The sequence below is a fragment of the Eutrigla gurnardus genome (assembly GCF_963514095.1).
Source record: "Eutrigla gurnardus genome assembly, chromosome: 14".
Lineage (NCBI taxonomy): Eukaryota > Metazoa > Chordata > Actinopteri > Perciformes > Triglidae > Eutrigla > Eutrigla gurnardus.
In genome coordinates, this window is record NC_139937.1 from 15,102,193 (window position 1) to 15,121,673 (window position 19,481).

The 19,481-nt window shown below is 42.1% G+C and overlaps 3 protein-coding genes across 7 annotated transcripts; 1 reads left to right on the forward strand and 2 right to left on the reverse strand.

The window, feature by feature from the left end:
* Nucleotides 1-260: 260 nt before the first annotated feature.
* Nucleotides 261-3,258, reverse strand: kiaa1143 (KIAA1143 ortholog). Its single transcript, XM_084027293.1, has 3 exons — nucleotides 3,051-3,258; nucleotides 2,636-2,783; nucleotides 261-2,394 (listed from the first exon to the last, which is right to left on the reverse strand). Exons 1-3 carry the CDS (start codon nucleotides 3,162-3,164, stop codon nucleotides 2,153-2,155), a joined length of 504 nt encoding a protein of 167 aa, XP_083883419.1. The 5' UTR covers nucleotides 3,165-3,258; the 3' UTR covers nucleotides 261-2,152.
* Nucleotides 3,259-3,714: 456 nt separating this feature from the next.
* tmem42a (transmembrane protein 42a) lies at nucleotides 3,715-6,524 on the forward strand. 3 transcript variants are annotated; one of them, XR_014598328.1, is made up of 4 exons: nucleotides 3,715-3,918; nucleotides 4,720-4,866; nucleotides 4,986-5,364; nucleotides 6,398-6,524. XR_014598328.1 is itself a non-coding variant. In XM_084027294.1 (3 exons), exons 1-3 carry the CDS (start codon nucleotides 3,763-3,765, stop codon nucleotides 5,127-5,129), a joined length of 447 nt encoding a protein of 148 aa, XP_083883420.1. In that variant the 5' UTR covers nucleotides 3,715-3,762; the 3' UTR covers nucleotides 5,130-6,339. The 3 variants fall into 3 exon arrangements, 1 of the variants encoding a protein (XP_083883420.1); XR_014598329.1 differs by having other exon boundaries at nucleotides 4,986-5,810; nucleotides 6,391-6,518; XM_084027294.1 differs by lacking the exon at nucleotides 6,398-6,524 and having other exon boundaries at nucleotides 4,986-6,339.
* Nucleotides 6,525-6,823: 299 nt separating this feature from the next.
* On the reverse strand, nucleotides 6,824-18,042 carry zdhhc3a (zDHHC palmitoyltransferase 3a). 3 transcript variants are annotated; one of them, XM_084027289.1, is made up of 7 exons: nucleotides 17,960-18,042; nucleotides 16,397-16,805; nucleotides 15,618-15,742; nucleotides 15,387-15,483; nucleotides 15,134-15,215; nucleotides 13,769-13,899; nucleotides 6,824-7,750 (listed from the first exon to the last, which is right to left on the reverse strand). In XM_084027289.1, exons 2-7 carry the CDS (start codon nucleotides 16,724-16,726, stop codon nucleotides 7,544-7,546), a joined length of 972 nt encoding a protein of 323 aa, XP_083883415.1. In that variant the 5' UTR covers nucleotides 16,727-16,805; nucleotides 17,960-18,042; the 3' UTR covers nucleotides 6,824-7,543. The 3 variants fall into 3 exon arrangements, with proteins under 3 accessions (XP_083883415.1, XP_083883417.1, XP_083883416.1); XM_084027290.1 differs by lacking the exon at nucleotides 6,824-7,750 and adding an exon at nucleotides 10,367-12,279; XM_084027291.1 differs by lacking the exon at nucleotides 13,769-13,899.
* Between the last annotated feature and the right edge of the window lie 1,439 nt (nucleotides 18,043-19,481).

Genomic DNA, 19,481 nt, shown 5'->3' on the forward strand with positions numbered 1-19,481 from the left:
AAATCTGAAGCTTAGCTTAGCATAGCATTAAGATTGAATCGGTTAAACAGCGAGCCTAGATCTAGGGTACTAAACTGATGACCAATCAGTAATGATGGTGCCATTCACCTGAGAATAGAATAAATGAGTTAACGCGCTATAGGTGGAGTTGGTTTGAACTCGTTGGGCCGTCAGTCTATTTGGCTCTCAGGATATTAATAGTGCTGAGTCATCTTCATCTGTGCCACTGTGACCCGCACACTGAAAACAATGACACGGCATGTTGTACAGCTGATTTAATGTTTTATATTTCAAATGTTACAGCCACGACCATTCTTTAAAAATGCACACAATAAAAACAAATCCACATTTAAAAAAAACAAACAAAATCATACAATTGCATTGACAAGAATGCATGGTTTCTACATTAACTGTTAAGAGCTCCTTTGTCGAAGCTAGAATTCATACATTCAATACACCATTGAATGTATTAAAAATTCTACAATGAGCGCTTCCACTCTACTTGCAGGTCTGATGACACCACAAAGGGACACAAATAAACAGGAGTTGAGGATCTTAATGTGGATGAGGCAGGCGTTTCACCTTCACATGACAAGCACCTGTACAGGTGTTCTGACTCCATATATCAGGAGGTGGAGTCTGTAGCAGAGTCGAGTCACCGGGAGCTAATGACCCCATTACTGGTCGGAACAGATTATTTTTTTTTTTTTATGGAAAAGATTGCTTTATTGTTCCTGAAAGTAAGAAAGAATATCAAGAATAATCCATTTAAGTTATTTAAAAAAAGAATTTGTTTTAATTTCCCTTTCAGTAAAGGAGATTATTGCAAACGGCTGCAGTCGCCCGGGTGACTAACGACTGGTCAGTGTAGAATTTATCCCCCCAAAAAATCTAATAATCAAATCACCAATAATCAAGCTCCAAGTCTTTGTACCTGGTGTTGCTTGATTTGCATTTATCAGATTAAATTGCATAGTTTGAACTGAGTGCCAACCGACTGTTCTCAGGAGCACCTTGAAAAGGCAAAAGCACAGCTTCCGCCTGTCTGTCTTGTTTTTTTTAACTCTGTTTCATGAACTGCTGCTGCTGATCTCTTGCCAGATGTTTGATGAAAAAGGACATACACATAGAATCACACCGGTGCTTGTTCCATTTTTTTAGTCCATTAACTACAAATTGCCTTAACTTCTGTTGACCAAAGGTTTTTATATGGGTTCTATTCATTTTAGTACTATTTACTTCATGTCAACTTTAATAGTAGAATTTATTATGTCTAAAAAAAGCGTCCTAATTGGCTTTTATCACTCACAATTTGCAGACTTGAAATTTGTTTGAGGTAGGTAAGCAACCTTTTTGGCAAAGAGGAATTAGCGTTGTCTCGTACTGAAGCTATATTTCTAAAAAAACTCACCGTTGGTGCATTCAAGAGCACTTATCGGACATCCCTGCATGTTTTGTTTAGGATATCCTGCTGGTCCGAATGCTTCATTGTTTAAATTTAAGGTTTATTTCTCCAGTAATGTTAAATGTACAAGTAATTTTTATATAAAATGCATTTTCCATATACCGATGTAGAATTTAGATACATTTGTGAGAATACATGGAACTTGATATATATTACGTAGAACACAAACACCGGCATGCAGACCGACCTAAAGAAAGGATTTGCAATTTAAGTCACAATTATTAATTATTTGTCGGAGGGAGAAAAAAATCCCAATTAGCTAGTTTCAGCAAATCAGTCAGCCCTCGCAGAACATCGATGTGAGGATGTCTGACTGTCTTTGAATGTACCAAGTGGAGTTGGAAATAATCCCTGTGCTCTTGTTCACCAGTAATGGAACTTTTTTTTTTTTACAGTGTACTAAAATGAATAGAACAGCTGTCAGTAATAGACTTCTTGTAGACGGTGGGCTCAGACATGCAAAAATACAGGCACTGTCCTTAAAAAAGAAGAAGAAAAAGAACTGCTGAATGGACAGGCTGCACACTGATGAAACCCAGACGCCATGTTTAGAATACAGTGTCTGTTAATTTACCCCTGTTGCTATTTGTCAACATTATGAAATATTTTACCTTTTATATTCAAATGTCACCGCCATTCCTTTCTGTCACAGGGGTTTGTGACGGTATCACATTTCACCAGTAGCATTTAGTCCTCCTCTTCGTCTTCATCCCCTCCAAATGACAGAAGGCTGTTATTTTTTTTTACCGTCTTCCCAGACTTCACCTCCTTCTTCTCCTCCTCCTCCGGCTGCTGCTGCTGCTGCTCGCCTCCTCCATCGCTCTTCTTCTTTTTGCTGGAGCTGGCAGTGATGCCCTGGAATTTGTCTGAGGAGGAGCGCTTGGCTGGTTTCTTGAACAGGATTTTACCATCAGGAGGAGGCTCGTCGTCTGTGGATAAGACGGACAGCTGATTCATTAAGGTACACTTTTTTTTGTTGCAAAGTGTGTGCAACAGCAGTGGGGTTTTTTTTTTAGATGCCACACAATTTAAATTTAAGTTTATATATGATCTGATCGAGCCTAACAGCAGTGGCTCAAAAGCATTTAACTGGACCGCACCATTGTGCACGTCTAGTAAAACAAAGGGGCCTCCTCATGTAACAATGGCGGTTCATTCAGTCTCACTGACCTTTCTCTGCGGCGCCTTTACGCGTTTCGCCCTTGAGCTTCTTCGCGTCGTCCGCGCTCAGGTCTCCTCCTTTTAGGACCACGACTTGGGGCAGCTCGTCCTCTCGGTCGCTCCCGCTGTCATCATCCAGGGTCGGCATCAACTGACGCTGAGAGGGGGGGTAGAAATCACAAAGAGGCCGTATGAGCGCACAGGATGAATGGGAGGATGGACGTAGATTGAATGAATGTCTCGTTACGACGACAGTGAATTATTTAACCGGCAGACTGTCGCTGAAACCCAATACATGTAACGAGACGCTGGTAAAAACAAATAACCACCGATAGGATTTCACTCAATTGAGCGAACCGTAACGTTATCCGGGATCTGCGCTGTTAGCTTAACCCTTAACACGGCTAGCTAAACCACCGCGTACCTTAGTGTCAACATTCGGTCCTTCTTTGTAACCGACGTCACTTTTAAACTTCTTCAGGAAGGACGGCTCCGCCGGTTTCACCCACGACACGCCGCTGGCCTTGTTTTTGTTCATGACAAAGAAGTGACACACAAACCAAACGTAGGCCGAAAAGAGATGTTTCGACAAGCACACGGTTTCACCAAAACATAAACGTACGTCATTAAGATGTGCCGCTGCGGAGACCACGTGACTCAGGCGCGACTGCAATTGGTCGACGTGTGAAGAGTAGAAGCAAAGCTGGCGAAAATGTGATCGGAAGTTGTCTTCAAATTAAAATATCCCTGTGATAATTGTTTGTCAACCATCAGGGAACGCCTGAAGAATTATAACATGGGAGTAATTTGGAGCACTGATATAGATTAAATGTATTTTGACACGGTAATAACCAGTTGGACACTCGGGTGACGTCAATGTTATGATAGATGCAGCTGCGTCGAAGGGGATATTTTCAGAGGACAGCGCATAAAATGACCCTTACTACCTGAAATATATGGTTCTCATAGTATTATATGTATATATATATATATATATATATATATATATGTTTTGTAAGCTGACGGCTTTTAGTCGGATTTTATTTTGAAAATCTCTACCTCGGTGCATATTTGCAGCTTTACACGTTGACGCTGCTGTCGGTACTACGGACACTTGTCCGGGTGATGTGTTGAGTATGATTTCAGGGTCTGTTTACGCGTTGTTGGCGGGCTTTTTGGGCGCCGCCGCCTCGTTGTCAGCCAAGCTGTCCCTCGGTGCGGACTACCTGACAGAGATGTGCGAGTCGGGGCTCAGCGGCTGGACCGAAACACGAACTTCCGCCTGTGACTGGGTGAGACGAACTGCACGTAATTACATTTAAATGGACGCACGCAGCAGTCATAACACACTTTCGACATACTGGACTTTATAAAGAAAACTCCCGTGGTCTTCGTGAACCAGGCAGACGGCAACCTCCGGTTCTGTGTGAAGCCAACGTGGAAGTGCCTTAAACTTTCCTCTACTGGCCATCAGGGGGCGACTCCTCTGGTTGCAAAAAGAAGTCTGATTGTATCGAAGTCTTTGAGAGAATGACCCTACTTCTCTCTTGATTTATTATTTCAGAAAACATGAGTTTTTGTTCTCAATGTCTAATGTAAGTTCTTCAATACAGCATGATTTAATAAGCGATGTCTATTTAGAGTCAAATAGACCATAAAGCAGGGTATGCTTTAGGGCGGGGCTACCTTGTGATTGACAGCTACCAATGCAATTAGCTACTAAGATGACTTTGCTGTAAAGTTCCACTTGAATTATGCAGCTAACAGCTTCACACCAGAAACCAGATGCAGTAGGGCCAGTTCCACCCGTCGCCCCTCCATAGTCCAAATATAGTCACTTTTGTTCAGTGGTTGCAAAAATTCCAAGATGACGACTGCCAAAATAACGATTTTGAGGCTTCAAAACCGTAGTCCAATAACCAACGGGTGACGTCACGATGTCTACGTCCACTTCTTGGATACAGTCTGTGGAACGAGGCCTTCACAGGGGAGGTCCTGCTCTTTTGAAGAACTATATTTGCCTGTAACAGAAACTAAAGCGTGAACTTAAACTTTACATATATGTTAAGTCTGCTGCTTTGTCGTGTTTGCAGCTCCACATCCCCCTGCGGTTGCTGTGTGGAGGCCTGCTGTTCGCCTGCAACGCTGTCATGTGGACCTTCTTCTCCAAGGCTCTCCGACACTCCTCCTCTTCGGCCAGGGCTACGGTCACTACCACTGCATCCAATTTCATCTCCTCGGTAAGCGTTGTCGGCTCTTCACCTTTCATCGGTTTGCTTTGAAAATGCAACTTGGCATCAAAACGTCTGAAAGCATTTACACGTACTGTGTGTTGAGTCTTTCTCGTTTGTGCGCCCAGGCTGTCCTAGGGAGGCTGATCTTTGGAGAGAGTCATGCAGCTCTATGGTGGGTGGGGATCTCTCTCACTCTGTGTGGACTGATGGTGCTCCATGGATCCACACCTCGGACACTCATGCAGGACGAGGGCAAGAAGGACCAATAATGTAGCTGTGACTCCTCACAAGGATGCAGCCACATCTCTTCAGCCACAACAAGCTGTGAAAGAGTCACTCAGACGCAGAACGGAATTACTTATTACAGAAAGTAACTCTGGACGTTGGTGTAATTTAACAGCAGACCAAGTCGTACATTAATGTACATACAGACGTCACAGGGTCGACGAAAACATGCAGTTCAAACTCATTCATCACTTGACTTCTCCTCATTAATTCTGGTGAGTGATTTCATCCCACCTCAGGCCTGAGCTGACCAGATCAATACTGTGTAACAAGCAAATCCAGGCTCCTGCTCATTGTTCTCCAGGACTGTAATGGAGTAAACTTCAGTGAAGAACTATATAAATACAGGCAGCATCCCATCAGGGACAATAACACGCTGGACCATTGCTACACGTCATGAGATGATGCCTGTTGTTCTGTTCGGTGTGCAGCTTTGGGACTCGGATCTCTGGGTGTTTCTCAAAGAAAAGGAATGGCAGAATTTCAAGGATGTCAGAACGTCATGAAATCCCACTGAAGGACGGTTCCAATGTCCAGGATCCTTCAAGTTTTACCGAGTCCTTTGATTCTGAGGATTTTCAAGGACACGTGCTAATCCTCCACACTCGATTTGGAAATGTGTGTTTGAACAAATTGCTCCATCGCACAGTGACAAGACTTGTTAGGTGAGATATTAATAGCATTTTTTCATATCGAACATGATAAAAGATGAGACTGGATTGGGACCAAACCAGACTTGGTGGCTGTTGGAAACTAGACAGACTAGGCTGTGATGAGTTTTTTATTGTTTCTGTCAGTTTGAATTAAGTCACAATCCCCAAGATTAAAATGCTGTTTTTCAATGGAGTCTGAAAGCAGCCTTTTCTTTTCTGTGCTGAATAATGAGTTAATTTTGACCAAACGAGTTGGTGATCATTGGAATATTGGAAAGAGGGACCCGAGATGATTTTTATTGTGCTTCTGTCAAGTTTGAATTAAGTGTGTTTTACACTCGGTGAGAGAAAATTGCTTTGTTTTTCCAATGAAGTCTGTTGGCTTTGAGGAGAGCATACCAATTGTATGTTTTGAATTTTTATACGTTTTGAATTTGAATCTGTATGTCGTTTCAAGGAATGCAAAAGCAATATTCCTCTTCAAATTGTAATGTATGGAATTATTCTAATTAAAGTTAGAAAAAAGATTTGCATTTGTGCTCTGAATGCAAGGAAGGAGTCTACAGTATGTATATATATTTGACTGTTGCAGATTCCAGCTGTGTGCAGACAGTGATTGAGTTGTTCCAGGTCCACCTCTCCTCACGTCTTCGCCTCCATCCGGTCAGCTGTGCCTCCCCAACACCTCACGCCTTACCTCAAACAACGAAGAAGACAAATGAAAAATGTCAGCCTCTGGAGGAGGTGAAATTGTGAGTCGTTTTCCCGTTTCTGCCCAGTTAACGCACAGAAGGCCGACGCCACAGGTGAAGATAAGATCACCATGTTATTTTAACTACTGAAACCATTTCTGCTGTTGTATTGATTTAAACAAGCAACAGTGAAGCTATCAGTTTTATTGTAAATACTTCTGTATGTCATGTAAGTTTGGGGGGGAAAAAATAATTTCCACCCCTTCCATGCTGTTTCTTTGATGATAAACAGCGAAACAAATCTTACAAATGATACTGTTTGTAATATACAGATACATGAAATATTGCCATTTATTTCAGAATTAAAATATAAAACCGACATGACAAAACATTGTTAAAAATAATGTGAACAGGATAAAAAATAAAGTTATGGTCCCACGGTATTCAGCACCCTTTTAAAAGCCCTTAACCCGAAACCTGCTCAATTAAACAATCATCTCTTCCACACAAAGACAATGACCGTCGAGCGATACGGATAAAAATATCAACTCCAGACTCTAGAACTGGACATAGGAGCTGATTATCAACATATCACACAGAGTTTCTCCCCACACGTTAACTGCTCGTCAAGACGGATAAGGCACAAAGGGAATAAAAATCCTCAAAAAGGCATCGGAGACAGCAAAGTGGTTGAAATCCGAATGCTACTATAAGTGGTGTTCACCGACCCTGTAGAATCCATCATCTTCTCACCTCAAGTCAAGAACCAGAAGTGAAGGTGACTCCTTCCTGTCATGAGTGCAATGGTAGAATATTCAGAAAAGGACTCAGATAAGTAGTTTGGTAAGTTCACTGCCCCCGTCGTTTACACTGGGAGAGAAAGTGGACATGTTATATTTTCACATATATAAGTTGGAGATATAAAAAAAAATAGATATGTTAAAGTTCCAGCTATCCATCGCTGTTTAGGAAGCACTGATGAAGTCCCCTTAATTGGCTTGTGGAGATGTGCTGCCAGACTGAGAGAAATTATCTTCCTGACTGCAGGTGGCGCTAGTTGAGTGGTATCTCAATCACGTCCTCCTCGATGATCTTCCCCTGTGGGATGGGGTCGTGGTCCGGAGGGCCCTTCTCGCAGCTCAGCCCCGCGAAGGGGCTGCACCAGGACAGGGAGAACGGGCCGCCGAACGCCGTCTGCATGGCCTCCCAACACGGCACCTTCCCCCACTTCCCCGTCTCTCCCTTCAGACGCTCGATTCCCTGGGGAAGACACAACAGTGAGGCTCTGAGGTGAACGGAGCCGGAGCCAAAGAAGGACTGTCTTTTTCTACATGCACTACCGAACACAACTGTGACACAAAGGTGATGACAACACACAATGATGCAGCTCTTTGGTCCTGCTTCTCAGACATGAATCAGACATCCGGAATAGACATCAGGAACATAGATTATTTACTTAAACGCTAAGTTTCTGTATGTATGAGGGCATTTATCAGTTATCGGTTGCTGTATTCAGTCCTCCTGTACATATTTGCCATGAAGTAATCCTTTCCTTGTGTTACAGGAAGGGTTTTCACAGTATTAATGTCATCAAACGGTTCAAATGTTATTAGGCAGACATTCTCCACAGTGTTCAGAGATAATAAAACAGCTGTGCCGACGCTGAAAATCTGTGTAAGCCTTATTAAGAGAATCGATTTGCACCGATAAGCAGAATGAAATGGCCGATACTCTGATCTAATGCATGCTGTTACCCTCAAATGTGGCATTTGGTGGAACGCATCCTAAATAGATAGTTCCAACACCATAGGAGAAGTTATGTGTTGCAGCATTAGCTTAGCATAGCTTGTCACTCAACGACGATGTGAATTCTGCAGTGTATTTAACGATGAGGCTATTTGGTTTGCATCTGAATGAATTTGAACAGATCAGTTAGTCCTCATTTGATTGATTGGTTTGTCTGAGTCAGACACCTGAAGCCTAACATTAACCTCGGCTAAGCTCCGGATTCTGTCCTCCATCTTTTACAGTGTAAACTAATCTCTTCACGGCCACCGACAGGAGGACTTTTTCAATGTAATGTGATATAATACATTTGAGTCCATCGGCTAAATGCTTTTATATCCAGTCTGATTCATTTGTTCTCGAAGAAACACGCCCAAAATGAACAAACACCGAACAAAATGACTTAACATGCACTTTAAAAATAAAAGAATAAACCCCCTGCGGAAGAAGCAAACAAGTAAACGGTAAATATGGTGCATGCATCCTGTTACACACAGAACTCACTCATTCATTCATAATGTTTGGTTGAATCTGAAACAGCAAAATAAAAAAAATTAAAAAAACGCACTTTTGCCTACAAATTGAAATCGGCATGCTTGCGATGTGTTAAGCTTGATGAGACGGCTAACGTGACCTCCGTTGCGAGCTTACCTCTTCTCAAGATTACAAAGAGTTGTCTGCTTCAGAAAGCCTTCGGCAGAATGAGTTCTCAACCAAAGCAAATGCATGAGTGTGGATAGAACAAGGCACGGGGGGAGAGGCAGGTTACAGTCGGGAGGGTCGAAATAGGATGGAAGACGAGGACACGGTGGAAACTCAACAATGTGGGGAGTGAGAGGACCGTATGCAGGGAGAGCAGAAACAGTTTCTTACTGAAACACAACAGATTGAGAGGGGGAAACACACAGTAGCCCCTCCACACCCACAGAGAAATCAATGTTAAAAAAAAGGCAAGCAAACAGGTTATTGCATTGCAACCGAGAAGTATTTATTCTCTGCGCATGTGCTGAAATATATTCAGATAATTTAGAAAGAATTTAAATTTCCGTAAAAAACAAATCATCTCCGTCGTCATCACTCACTAGCAGTGTGTCACACACATGACTAAACTAACCTTCACCTGTACCATGCATTCAGATAACAAAGGATACATAAAATAGCATGTAAACAAAGAATAGAAGAATAATCAGTTCACACAGGAGAAAATCTTACATGATATATACAAAGTGCGAATTAGCATCTTGAGTACTTGTGTAAATGTGAAAGATGAAAGTTAATACTTTTGTTAAATGCTTTGAACGAGGCTGAAATAGTGCAGAGAAACAACAAAATATCTTGCTGCTGCATGAATGCAGTTATACATTTGATGGTGCTTCCCTTTGATTCCACACAGGTTTCATTTTCACTTTTAGGCCAAGCCAGAGTCCTTTTTTGAGGAATTTCAACTCCAGGAATTCCCAAATAATCTGGGTTTAATTGAATTTAGCACACGCTCACAACATCTACACACCAAAGTGCACGGGAGGGTTTCACTGGCAAGTCTTCATGCAAGCACACCCACACACACACACACACCCACACACATCACTGTACTTCTGTCTTTGTGAGGACACTGACGAAACACATACCCTTTACCTTAGCCATCACAACCTAACCCCGACCCGAACCCTAAAGGCCCCGACCCGTAACCTGAAGGCACCGAACCGAACCCTAAAGGCCCCGACCCGTAACCTAAAGGCACCGAACTGAACCCTAAAGGCCCCGACCCGTAACCTAAAGGCACCGAACCGAACCCTAAAGGCCCCGACCCGTAACCTAAAGGCCCCGACCCGTACCCTAAAGGCCCGACCCATACCCTAAAGGCACCGACCCGTAACCTGAAGGCACCGAACCGAACCCTAAAGGCCCCGACCCGTAACCTGAAGGCACCGAACCGAACCCTAAAGGCCCCGACCCGTAACCTAAAGGCACCGAACCGAACCCTAAAGGCCCCGACCCGTACCCTAAAGGCCCCGTCCCGAACCCTAAAGGCCCCGAACCGAACCCTAAAGGCCCCGACCCGTACCCTAAAGGCCCCGAACCGAACCCTAAAGGCCCCGACCCGTAACCTGAAAGTCAGTGAGTTGGCCCTTGTCAGCGTATTTTCAATCGATTGAGCATGTTGAATCTCTGACCAAATTCAGTTCTGAAATTTAACACTTTACAGTTTCTTTACATATATATCAATTGATTTTCCGAATATTTATTAGCAGTCACTTTTCGGAATCGGCATTTGATTCACCACTTATTTAAAAATAAAAATACGTCACTTCAATTGAAACATGAGAACAGAGCATAGAAGAGCGACGCATTGTGTGAAATTTCAGCAGCGGTACTTGAACACTGGCCATACTTTCCATGACATGTAGAAACCTTTCTGATGTTACAGTCGGCCTTCGTCGCGGCTTTTCTATTCTAATTCTAACCTGAACAAGCTTTGAAGGACGGACCAAAATGTCCTCAATGTCCTCATCCTCTTAAAACTCAAATTGAGAGGGATAGATGACAAAGATAGATGTACAAGCACACACACACACACACAGCGTTAGTGTTACGGTGGGAGGCTTTTCCTCAAAAAAGGGAGAATGTGGTTGTTGACAGCCTGTTAACTCTCCCGACAACATTCTCACAACCATGATTTGCTGCTGACAGACGAGATGAGGTTGACATTTGCACTCACTGAAACAATTTAATTTCCTTGTTGAGCATTTCAGGAATGTTTCAGCCAAGCTAACCACAAGCTGGTAATTTGATCCTGGCTCGATTCTTTTTGGTGGAACAGTAAGAAAACCTCCTGGTTTGTTTTGGAGCTCAGCCCTCTAACAAAGGCTTTGCATCAGGTCAGGCATGTATCAGAGAGGAATCAGGGAGACTGTTCTACACTTGGACAACATGTGGGTATTAAAGTAATTAAAAAAGAGAATTAAACTGCAGTAGGACTTTTATGGCCTCGGTTTAAACGCGTTGTCAACACCATTAGGGCTCGATTAGATCTCGGGATTTACTATAAACACTGGCTCTACGAAGGGGTGCAAACAAAGCACTGGTATTACGTTGGGAATGGGTATTGGCAGTTGCCCTGAGTTGAGATATCGGGAGAAAATGTGGAATAAGTTAATCTCTTTTTGTGATAATGGGTGAAACAACTTCTTGATTTTTATGAGAAAAATAACTTTTTTTCTCCAACTGGGTGTATTTAATATAATATAGCAAACGGTTCCTGTGTGTGCTTTGGCCTAAAGGCCTTTACACACACGGGGCGACATGTGATTTTACAGATTTATAGATGTCAGATTTAGTGATAATGATAGTAATCATTAGAGGCAGCCCTTTACACAATTCAGTTCTCTTTCATTGTTTTGGTGTGGCAGTTTCAACAACAACAAAAAAAAAAAAACAGCATGGCCAGACGGGATGAAGATGTTTTTTGGAATTGATGTGACCAGAGTAAAAACAGTGTAAGAAAAGGCTTCTGATACAACAGAAAAAGAAACGGCTCAGGAAAAAAAAAAGAAATACAGATTTATCACAGTGTTTTCAAACAAGACTCGCAAACTGAAAGTGCTTTCTTTTTCTCTGCAACTCAACTCACTCAAGGCAACAGAAAAATAAAAAACGTAGAGCGCACTTAAGATGGCAAAACAAAAAAAGCAGATGGAAAGCCGTCCATGGCTAGTGTGGGAGACACGGCGTAAATCGTGTTCAGCATTGGGAGCGACAGACTGCCATAGCTGAGCTCTATGGGGCTGAACAGGGTTCCCCACTTTGGTTTAGACCCGGGCCGCCTCGTTCAACGCGCTGAGCTCTCAGACCACATACTGGTAGGTCTCAGCCTTCCCGTGGTCGGGGGTGGAGAAGGGACTAAACCACAATAAGGAGAAAGGGTGTCCAAATACCGCCCTCATGTTCATCCACTTAGTTTTTTTAGCCCATCTTCTCTCTTCCTTTTTCAACTGCTCTATGCCCTGAAAATGAGAGACAACCAAACTTCAGTTGGTGTGCTTTTGTGACCCAGTCAGTATTCACAAAGCAAATTCCAAATACTGATTGTTTTAAGCCCACTAAATATATATAGATTAAAAAAAGACTAAAGTAAACCGGGCCACAAACCCATATATATGTTTATATTGGAGCTGCTTGTGTCCCGTTGCCTTTACCGCGATGTGTTCCCTACATGTCAAACCTTTTGATTAAGTGATCACATTTCTCTCAGATGATATCTGACCTAGAGTTGCAGACAAAAAGAAGGTCAAAGCAGGAAAGGCAGTTTGGTTTGGTGAGCTCCAAATACGATGACTGGTTTTAGGATGGCACCATAGAGAGGGTACTGATTCCTTCTTCCACTGATACATGGACAATTTTACCTTTCTTTCAAATTACTTTTACATCTTTCAAGTACATAATTCAGTGGTTTTACTCAGCTTCTGCAGCTGAGGCGAAAAGTGGAAACCCAGATTGATTCCATGAGCAGATTGTTACCGTTTTGCCAAGTTAAAAGTAAGTAAGTTACATTTTGGCACGAAATACTGACTTTCAAGACGACTGCCACCTGCCCGTGGACACAATGTTAGATCACACACACAATTCTGAATTTTGGTAGATATTAATGGCCCGATCAATATGTTTGCACATTGTAAATCACATTATATTCAAATATCCAAAAGTTTGACTAAAAAAAAAAAGAAAAGAAAAAAGTAAGCACTTTGTTTCTCAACTGAGATCTGTTTGTGTTAACTGATAAATCCATTAATATTCAGATTAAATTATTATTGTTTGGTTTCAATTTAGCATTAAGACCATCAATTTGGCAAGTGACAGCAGGTTCAGGAGTTTAAAATGTTGCAGACCTGACATGTCTACCTGACACTGATGTGTAAACGTCATTTAACCATATGAGAGACAGAGAGCTTGCATAGCAACGGACATTAAACTACATTTGGTAATGATTCAGTGTAATTCTGCTTGGTGTATGGAGTTATGGATATTTCTATACTGCTGTCTGAAGTGTTTGCCAACAGTGACAGCCAGAGATTAACCTCTGAAGGCGGTCTTGTATGAATGTGTTCAGCAGAGTTCACAGGTCAGTGTCCTGTATGAAAGGATTATCGGTTACTGCTGCTACTACGCGCGTCAGTGCAAGAAAGTATGACGTTTACAACGACATCAGTGGTCGATTTGCACAATTAATCCTTGATGTCTGACAGAAAAAGATGCGTGGTCACAGACACCACACATTTCCCTTTAAAGCACTTCATATTTAAGTTTCTTTTTGGCAGCTACTTCCTTTTCAGTCAAAGATGAGACTTGCAGGACATGTGCTGCCCCTTATTCTACATCAGGCTGGAGGATGAGAGGTGTCACATGGCTGCTAATAGTTTGAAGCAGGGAGAAGAGCAGAAGGAAGTCGTGAGATAAGAGGAAGGAGGGCTTTGGGTCACTAAATGGATCACTTACGGTCTCGTCGGTACAGATGGAGTGGACTTGGGTGCCGAACATCACAGAGGTGAAGATGAGGAAGAGGAGACCCTCAAAGCACAGGAGTATGAGGAGGATGACTGTTGCTGGTGGAGAGAAGGAACTGCACTCTGGGGGATGGAGGAGGGACATAGAGTAGGAGGAGGAGGAGGAGGAGATGTGAAGGGGCAAAAAAGAGAGGACCATGTGAGGAACTGCTACGCACTACAGTAAAGGGAACTACTGCACATTACAGTGAGGATGTAAAGCATTGAAGCAATTCTATCAACAGGTCTGTCCTATTGTCACCTGCTGATGCTGCTTCAGTGAAAGGGAAAGTAGTGAGTGATCCGGGATCAGGAGGTTTAAGTGTGACCATTGACGGGAAGGGAAAAGTGTAACTATAGTTTAAGTAAATATTCAATGGGAAACTTCTAGAAAAAGTCAAGAGGTGGCCCTTATTTTACCATGTTTGTGTCTGAGTAACTGTTATGGAAAGAGTCTCATCTTTTCTCATGTTGCAGGAAGAGAGCGGCAGAAACGGAGTACAGAATGGGTTACTTAGGGCTGGATATAAAGATGATTTCCACAATGTGGATTAGATAGCTGCCCATATGTATTTGAGTATATTGAAGAAGACAAATTGAAGAGCGGACGAGGACAGAGAGAGAGGAGGGCCAACAGGCAGAAGAGGGCAAACCAGCTGCTGCAAGGCCACAAAGCTCAGGAGACTGGTGGTGTTCCTTTGGGTGCTATGAGGCCAACAGAGGAGGAATGCGGTCAAGAGTGGGACCTGGTGCTGATTTCACAACGAGACTTGGACACAATGAAGAACAGCAAAAGGTAAATAAATACATCTTATTTCTCTGATTGGTCCTTTAAACAGACACTTTTAACAACAACAATCTATCTGTGCCAAAAAGAAGCACTTTTAGTGGACATGTTGCAAAGCGTAATAGATGGCGAATGCAAGTCTGGGGCACCACTGTACGATTTGTAGGTTTTGTTTCCATATTTAACAACTATTTCAGCAAACATTAGAAAATGAAGAACTTTGAGGAGTTTGGATAATGTGGGTTTACCGTGAGGAGGAACCTGCACGAAGGATACAAGATCCAAACGTTCCTCGTCACTATTCAGTCAGCTCGTGTGCAGTTCAGGTAGAAAGTTCAGTATGCTAATGTGCTGACCACATGCATGAATGCAGCTGTGTTTCAATAGCATATAAAATGCTATTTATAATCGCAAACATTTCAAAGGACTTTTGTCAGTTTAGAAACTCCAGTTTGGAGTTTCTGACCGAAGGCTTTTCTTTTAATGAATGAGGGGATTTGAGAGCCACATAGGATTAAAGAAAACACTCACTTGTCCAATCATCTTCAAAGCAGTAGAGGAAATGGAAGACCACCATGAGCAGAGAGTGGAGAGAGATGAGTGCAATGTACATCTAGGTAAACAAAAAAAGGACAAAATAAAAGATCGTTCATCACAGACAAGAACTGCACACAAAGTGTTCTGATAAATCCCTCTAATCTGCATCTACACAGCATTTACAACAGCAACGTCTTGTTATTAAAGGCTGGAACTGATGGCAACTTTCTTCCTGCAGTGAACTTACTGTGAAAAGCACAAAGTACTTTTGGTTGTTCTCCCCAACACAGTTATTGACCCAGGGGCAGTGGTGGTCCATCTTGCGTATGCAGCGTTTGCAAACACTGTGAGAGATTGAGAAAAAACGTACGCTATAACAACTGCCAAAAGTCACAATTAATGTTGTCAGATTTCACTGCACCAAAACACTGCAGCTAGAAGCATGGGATTGGGATTGTGAATGCCCTTTTTGCCCTACCTGCAGTGGTGTGCTCGGTCAGGCTTGATGCTGCAGCACTTGGGACATTTGTAGACCACTTGTCCTGGTTTCAGCTGAAGGCTTTCTATGTATTCCTTAGTGGCATTCCCTTTTGGCACCGCCCCCTAGCAAGAAACACGACCACACAGCAGATGACTTCAGTGTAATTTGTAGCTCATTAATCCTAATGAAGTAAGTAAGGAGAGGCCAAATGTAATTTCATACATTTATGAAAGTTCAGCTCCATTAATCAAGTCTATATAAAACTTGAACCAAACTTGTCTGCATGACATCCCAGATGAATAGAGTAAAAATAATAAATACCACAATGAAACTTCTCCGGTTGATTACTCACAAGTTCGGAAATATTATTTATGTTTAAATATCCCAACAATTCTGCATATTATTACAATTTTAAAATTCATATTTTTACCCTTTTAGATCACATCCCCGTCATATTGTGTATAATATATGCTGTAAAAAAAAACCTAAAAAGGAATTTATTTATACCGTCAACAGCCATAAAAAATGGATAAAAATCCATTCTCAGCATGTTTTTAGAAATTATGTGACAGACACAAATAAAATAAATACCTATTTGTGTATTTTGGATGTTTTCTCTCCACTAGTCTTAAAGAAGACATGTTATGGAAGCGAAACAGCCCAAAATCTCAAAATGGTTTTGTCTGGGTGTATCTGGGTCTCTCCTTAATGCCTGACAGCCTGTCACCTAATTTTGTATTTATGTTTAAAAATAACACCAAACAAGTGCCACTTACAGGGTCGGTGCACATGGCCCTGAGGTGTGATGCGAGTGCAAGGAAGGCCAGAATGTTGAACAGGGTCCCGTTTACAATGCTGTACGTCAGATTCTTGGAGGGAAGCAGCATCACGAACAGCACCACGAACTCGGCATACAGCACCAGCATCCACGTGATGACGGCACACACAATGCCACAGACGTCCCTGATGAACCACATAGCGGAGGCCGAGGAGGAAGTGATGACGTCCTTGGAGATGGGGATGCGCTGCTCGGCCTGTAGGCAGTTGGTCCTGCCCTGCCCACGCCCGTGCTCCACATCCCTGCATCTGTGCACCGGGCTCTTCATCCTTCATCTAAGCTGGACGCTTGCCTCTGCTGCCACCAGATCCACTGTGCCGTCAGGCCTCAGTCTCAGTCACCGCATACTGGAGGAGAAGAGCAGGAGGGTCGCAGGTCAGAGGGAAGTTACAATATGCATCTGTCTAAAAAACAATGTGTAGACTGACAAAAATAATCCCTCTAAATCATCACTTATGATCTATTGGAAATGTGTTGTGATGCTACACCTGAAATTAAGTATATGACACAGCACATTTGTGTGTGAACACAAAACCAGATACTGTATTCTGCATGAAACTGAACTTCCCTATTCTACAGTAAAACACGTCTGTGTCAATGGGCAAACGAAACTGCCTCATATCGACTGCAATATGTATAAAAAAAATACCTTTCATACAGCTCTGCAACTCTCAAAATTAGGACAAAAAAGGTAAAGTGAAAACACTGGACAGTAAGTGGAAGGGATGGGATGACAGGATCCCGATAAAACAATACATTGATCATGATGAATTTCCATTATTGGGATAATGTTATATTATTATTATTATTATTATTATTATTATTATTATTAGTTGCAATGATTTCCCCCAGGATAACCTGACATGAAATGTTCATACCATTCCAAACAAACACTGCTGGTCTCACTATATAGAGGTCTATAGGAGAGGTCACTGAAAGGATGTGACCCCGGTGTCTGGGCTCATCACAACACAACAACTAGCCCTACAAGACACATGTTCATAGTGTATATGATTAGCTATGATATACCATATCGTCCAAAGACATCACCACGTATGCCAGGTTAAAGAAGGGGGTATTTATTGCTGTCTTCTCACTGGTTTCCAGCTCACCTTGTCCCAGTGGGCGATGCAGTCTTTTTCCTACCGGTACGTAAACAAGCAGCGTTACATTTTCACCAGTCAGGGTACTTTTATCACATCATAGTGACGGTAAATTGCGTTAAACCCAGCTAAGGCGGGTTTTCTATTAGGTCAGACCGTTTATTGGCCTATAAGGGTATCGTTGCGGAAACCTGACTGCATCTAAAAGCTGCCGACACACTTCACATTAGCTAACGTCCGACGCTAGCTGCTTAGCTAATGTTTCAGAGTGACCGTTTACTAACGTTTTAGTCTAACCCTGTCAGTGTCCTTTCCTTCAGCTGTAAACGGTAAACGCTCGGGAACGTCTGTCTGCCTTCACTTCGTATTAATTAGCATTCTGGCCCGCTGAATCTCACCTGAAAGACGGGCATCCTTCGCTGGCGTTCTCGGATGCTGCTGCTCGGTAGCTCCCTGCCTCGACTGCACACCCTGACCCCGCCCCTTCACCAACATGACGTCATGACGCAGGGAGTCGAGCCAATGGGCTCGTCGGAAAGGTTTCCAGCCTTTTTTTCACGTCAGAGGACACGTCCAGACACACCTATTTCCACATTTATCTGTTTATCGTCAAACTATTTTAAAGATAACTCCAGGTGCGTACGTTGTATCATATCAGTATGTTATATCAAATGTCAGAATGTATTTGTAGAACATTTCTAATAGAATTTAGGATGTTATGAGGCTTCCTATGACAGCCTTTATTAAAAAGCATTTGGCAAACTCTATCATGGCCCATGGTGAGATTACCAACAGATTACCAACAGGGAAAGGTAACTAATCAAATGCAGCACCACGATAATCAGAAAATGCAAATGAAACAAAAAACTAATTTGAATGGCAGATCAATTTGCTCAGACTATCCCAGCATACCAAGTATATTTTAATGAGAATTAAGCATATTCAGAAGCATATTTTCTGTGGTAATGATTTTCTGGGTTTATTGGATCCTTCAGGTCAGTGTGTTGCAGAGCTATGCCATTTCTCCTATCTATTACACCTCATTCACATATCATGTATGGTGGAAAACCTTAGTCCACTTAGCACAATCTTCCCTCTTTATGTTTCTATCCCTTTGCACACTACTGAACACACACACACTCCTTTGGGTTTGATAAGTCAAAAGCCGAATCCTCATATGAGCTTTGGCTGAGTTGCACAAAACAAAGACTGTGGATTTTGTCCTTCATGATTTATGTTGGAGTTTCATAAGGAAGGGAACTTTTCCATAAAACCTGGCCGGTTTTATGGATTTACAATTACACTGATCTAAAGCTTCTGTGCATTGTTCTAAAAAGACCTGTAAAATATTAACCTTAAGTCAGAACTTATTACTGTAATAGAACATGACTGTCTTTACTGTTAGAACAATGTTGTAACAGCATTACTATTTATTTCCCCTTTGATATCTGTTCCATTCTTAAATGTCTTATCATTCATGTTGTTCTGCTCAGACCAAGGATTTATACTTCAGCAGTTGCAATGTGTTGTTTACAAATAATGATTCAATACATCATTAAAGTAAAAAATAATAATAATTATGACCCAAACACCTCAGTCACCACTAGAGAGCAGTGTCATGCAGACTTTCTGTATGACTGTGTGACTCATTGCTCTTATAGGCTTTGGGCAAATATACTGTACAGCAGCCTACATTGATTCATTCTTATGTTGCTGTGATTTCAGACTGAACACACATTCATTGACTGGAATTGAAATTGAACTGAAACTATAACTAAACCAGTAGTTTTACTACATGTTGCAGTGGCTTCCTGGTAGTTCAACTATGATATTTGCACGGTGATCCAATTTATTGAATTCGAAAAGGAATGCCTTACAGAGTGAAATTCCTAAATATTCTCCTCAGATTTGTTTCATCTC

What these genes read in the sequence shown, in the direction of transcription:
- kiaa1143 (XM_084027293.1), bottom strand. Translation starts at nt 3,164, where the DNA reads ATGAACAAAAACAAGGCCAGCGGCGTGTCGTGGGTGAAACCGGCGGAG. An exon ending in GACCGAATGTTGACACTAAG is followed by an intron (nt 2,784 to 3,050) that starts GTACGCGGTGGT and finishes CCCCCCTCTCAG; the next exon opens with CGTCAGTTGATGCCGACCCT. An exon ending in TAAAGGCGCCGCAGAGAAAG is followed by an intron (nt 2,395 to 2,635) that starts GTCAGTGAGACT and finishes TCTTATCCACAG; the next exon opens with ACGACGAGCCTCCTCCTGAT.
- tmem42a (XM_084027294.1), top strand. Translation starts at nt 3,763, where the DNA reads ATGATTTCAGGGTCTGTTTACGCGTTGTTGGCGGGCTTTTTGGGCGCC. An exon ending in GAACTTCCGCCTGTGACTGG is followed by an intron (nt 3,919 to 4,719) that starts GTGAGACGAACT and finishes TCGTGTTTGCAG; the next exon opens with CTCCACATCCCCCTGCGGTT. An exon ending in CATCCAATTTCATCTCCTCG is followed by an intron (nt 4,867 to 4,985) that starts GTAAGCGTTGTC and finishes TTGTGCGCCCAG; the next exon opens with GCTGTCCTAGGGAGGCTGAT.
- zdhhc3a (XM_084027289.1), bottom strand. Translation starts at nt 16,726, where the DNA reads ATGAAGAGCCCGGTGCACAGATGCAGGGATGTGGAGCACGGGCGTGGG. An exon ending in GGGCCATGTGCACCGACCCT is followed by an intron (nt 15,743 to 16,396) that starts GTAAGTGGCACT and finishes GTTTCTTGCTAG; the next exon opens with GGGGCGGTGCCAAAAGGGAA. An exon ending in AGTACTTTGTGCTTTTCACA is followed by an intron (nt 15,216 to 15,386) that starts GTAAGTTCACTG and finishes TTGTTTACCTAG; the next exon opens with ATGTACATTGCACTCATCTC.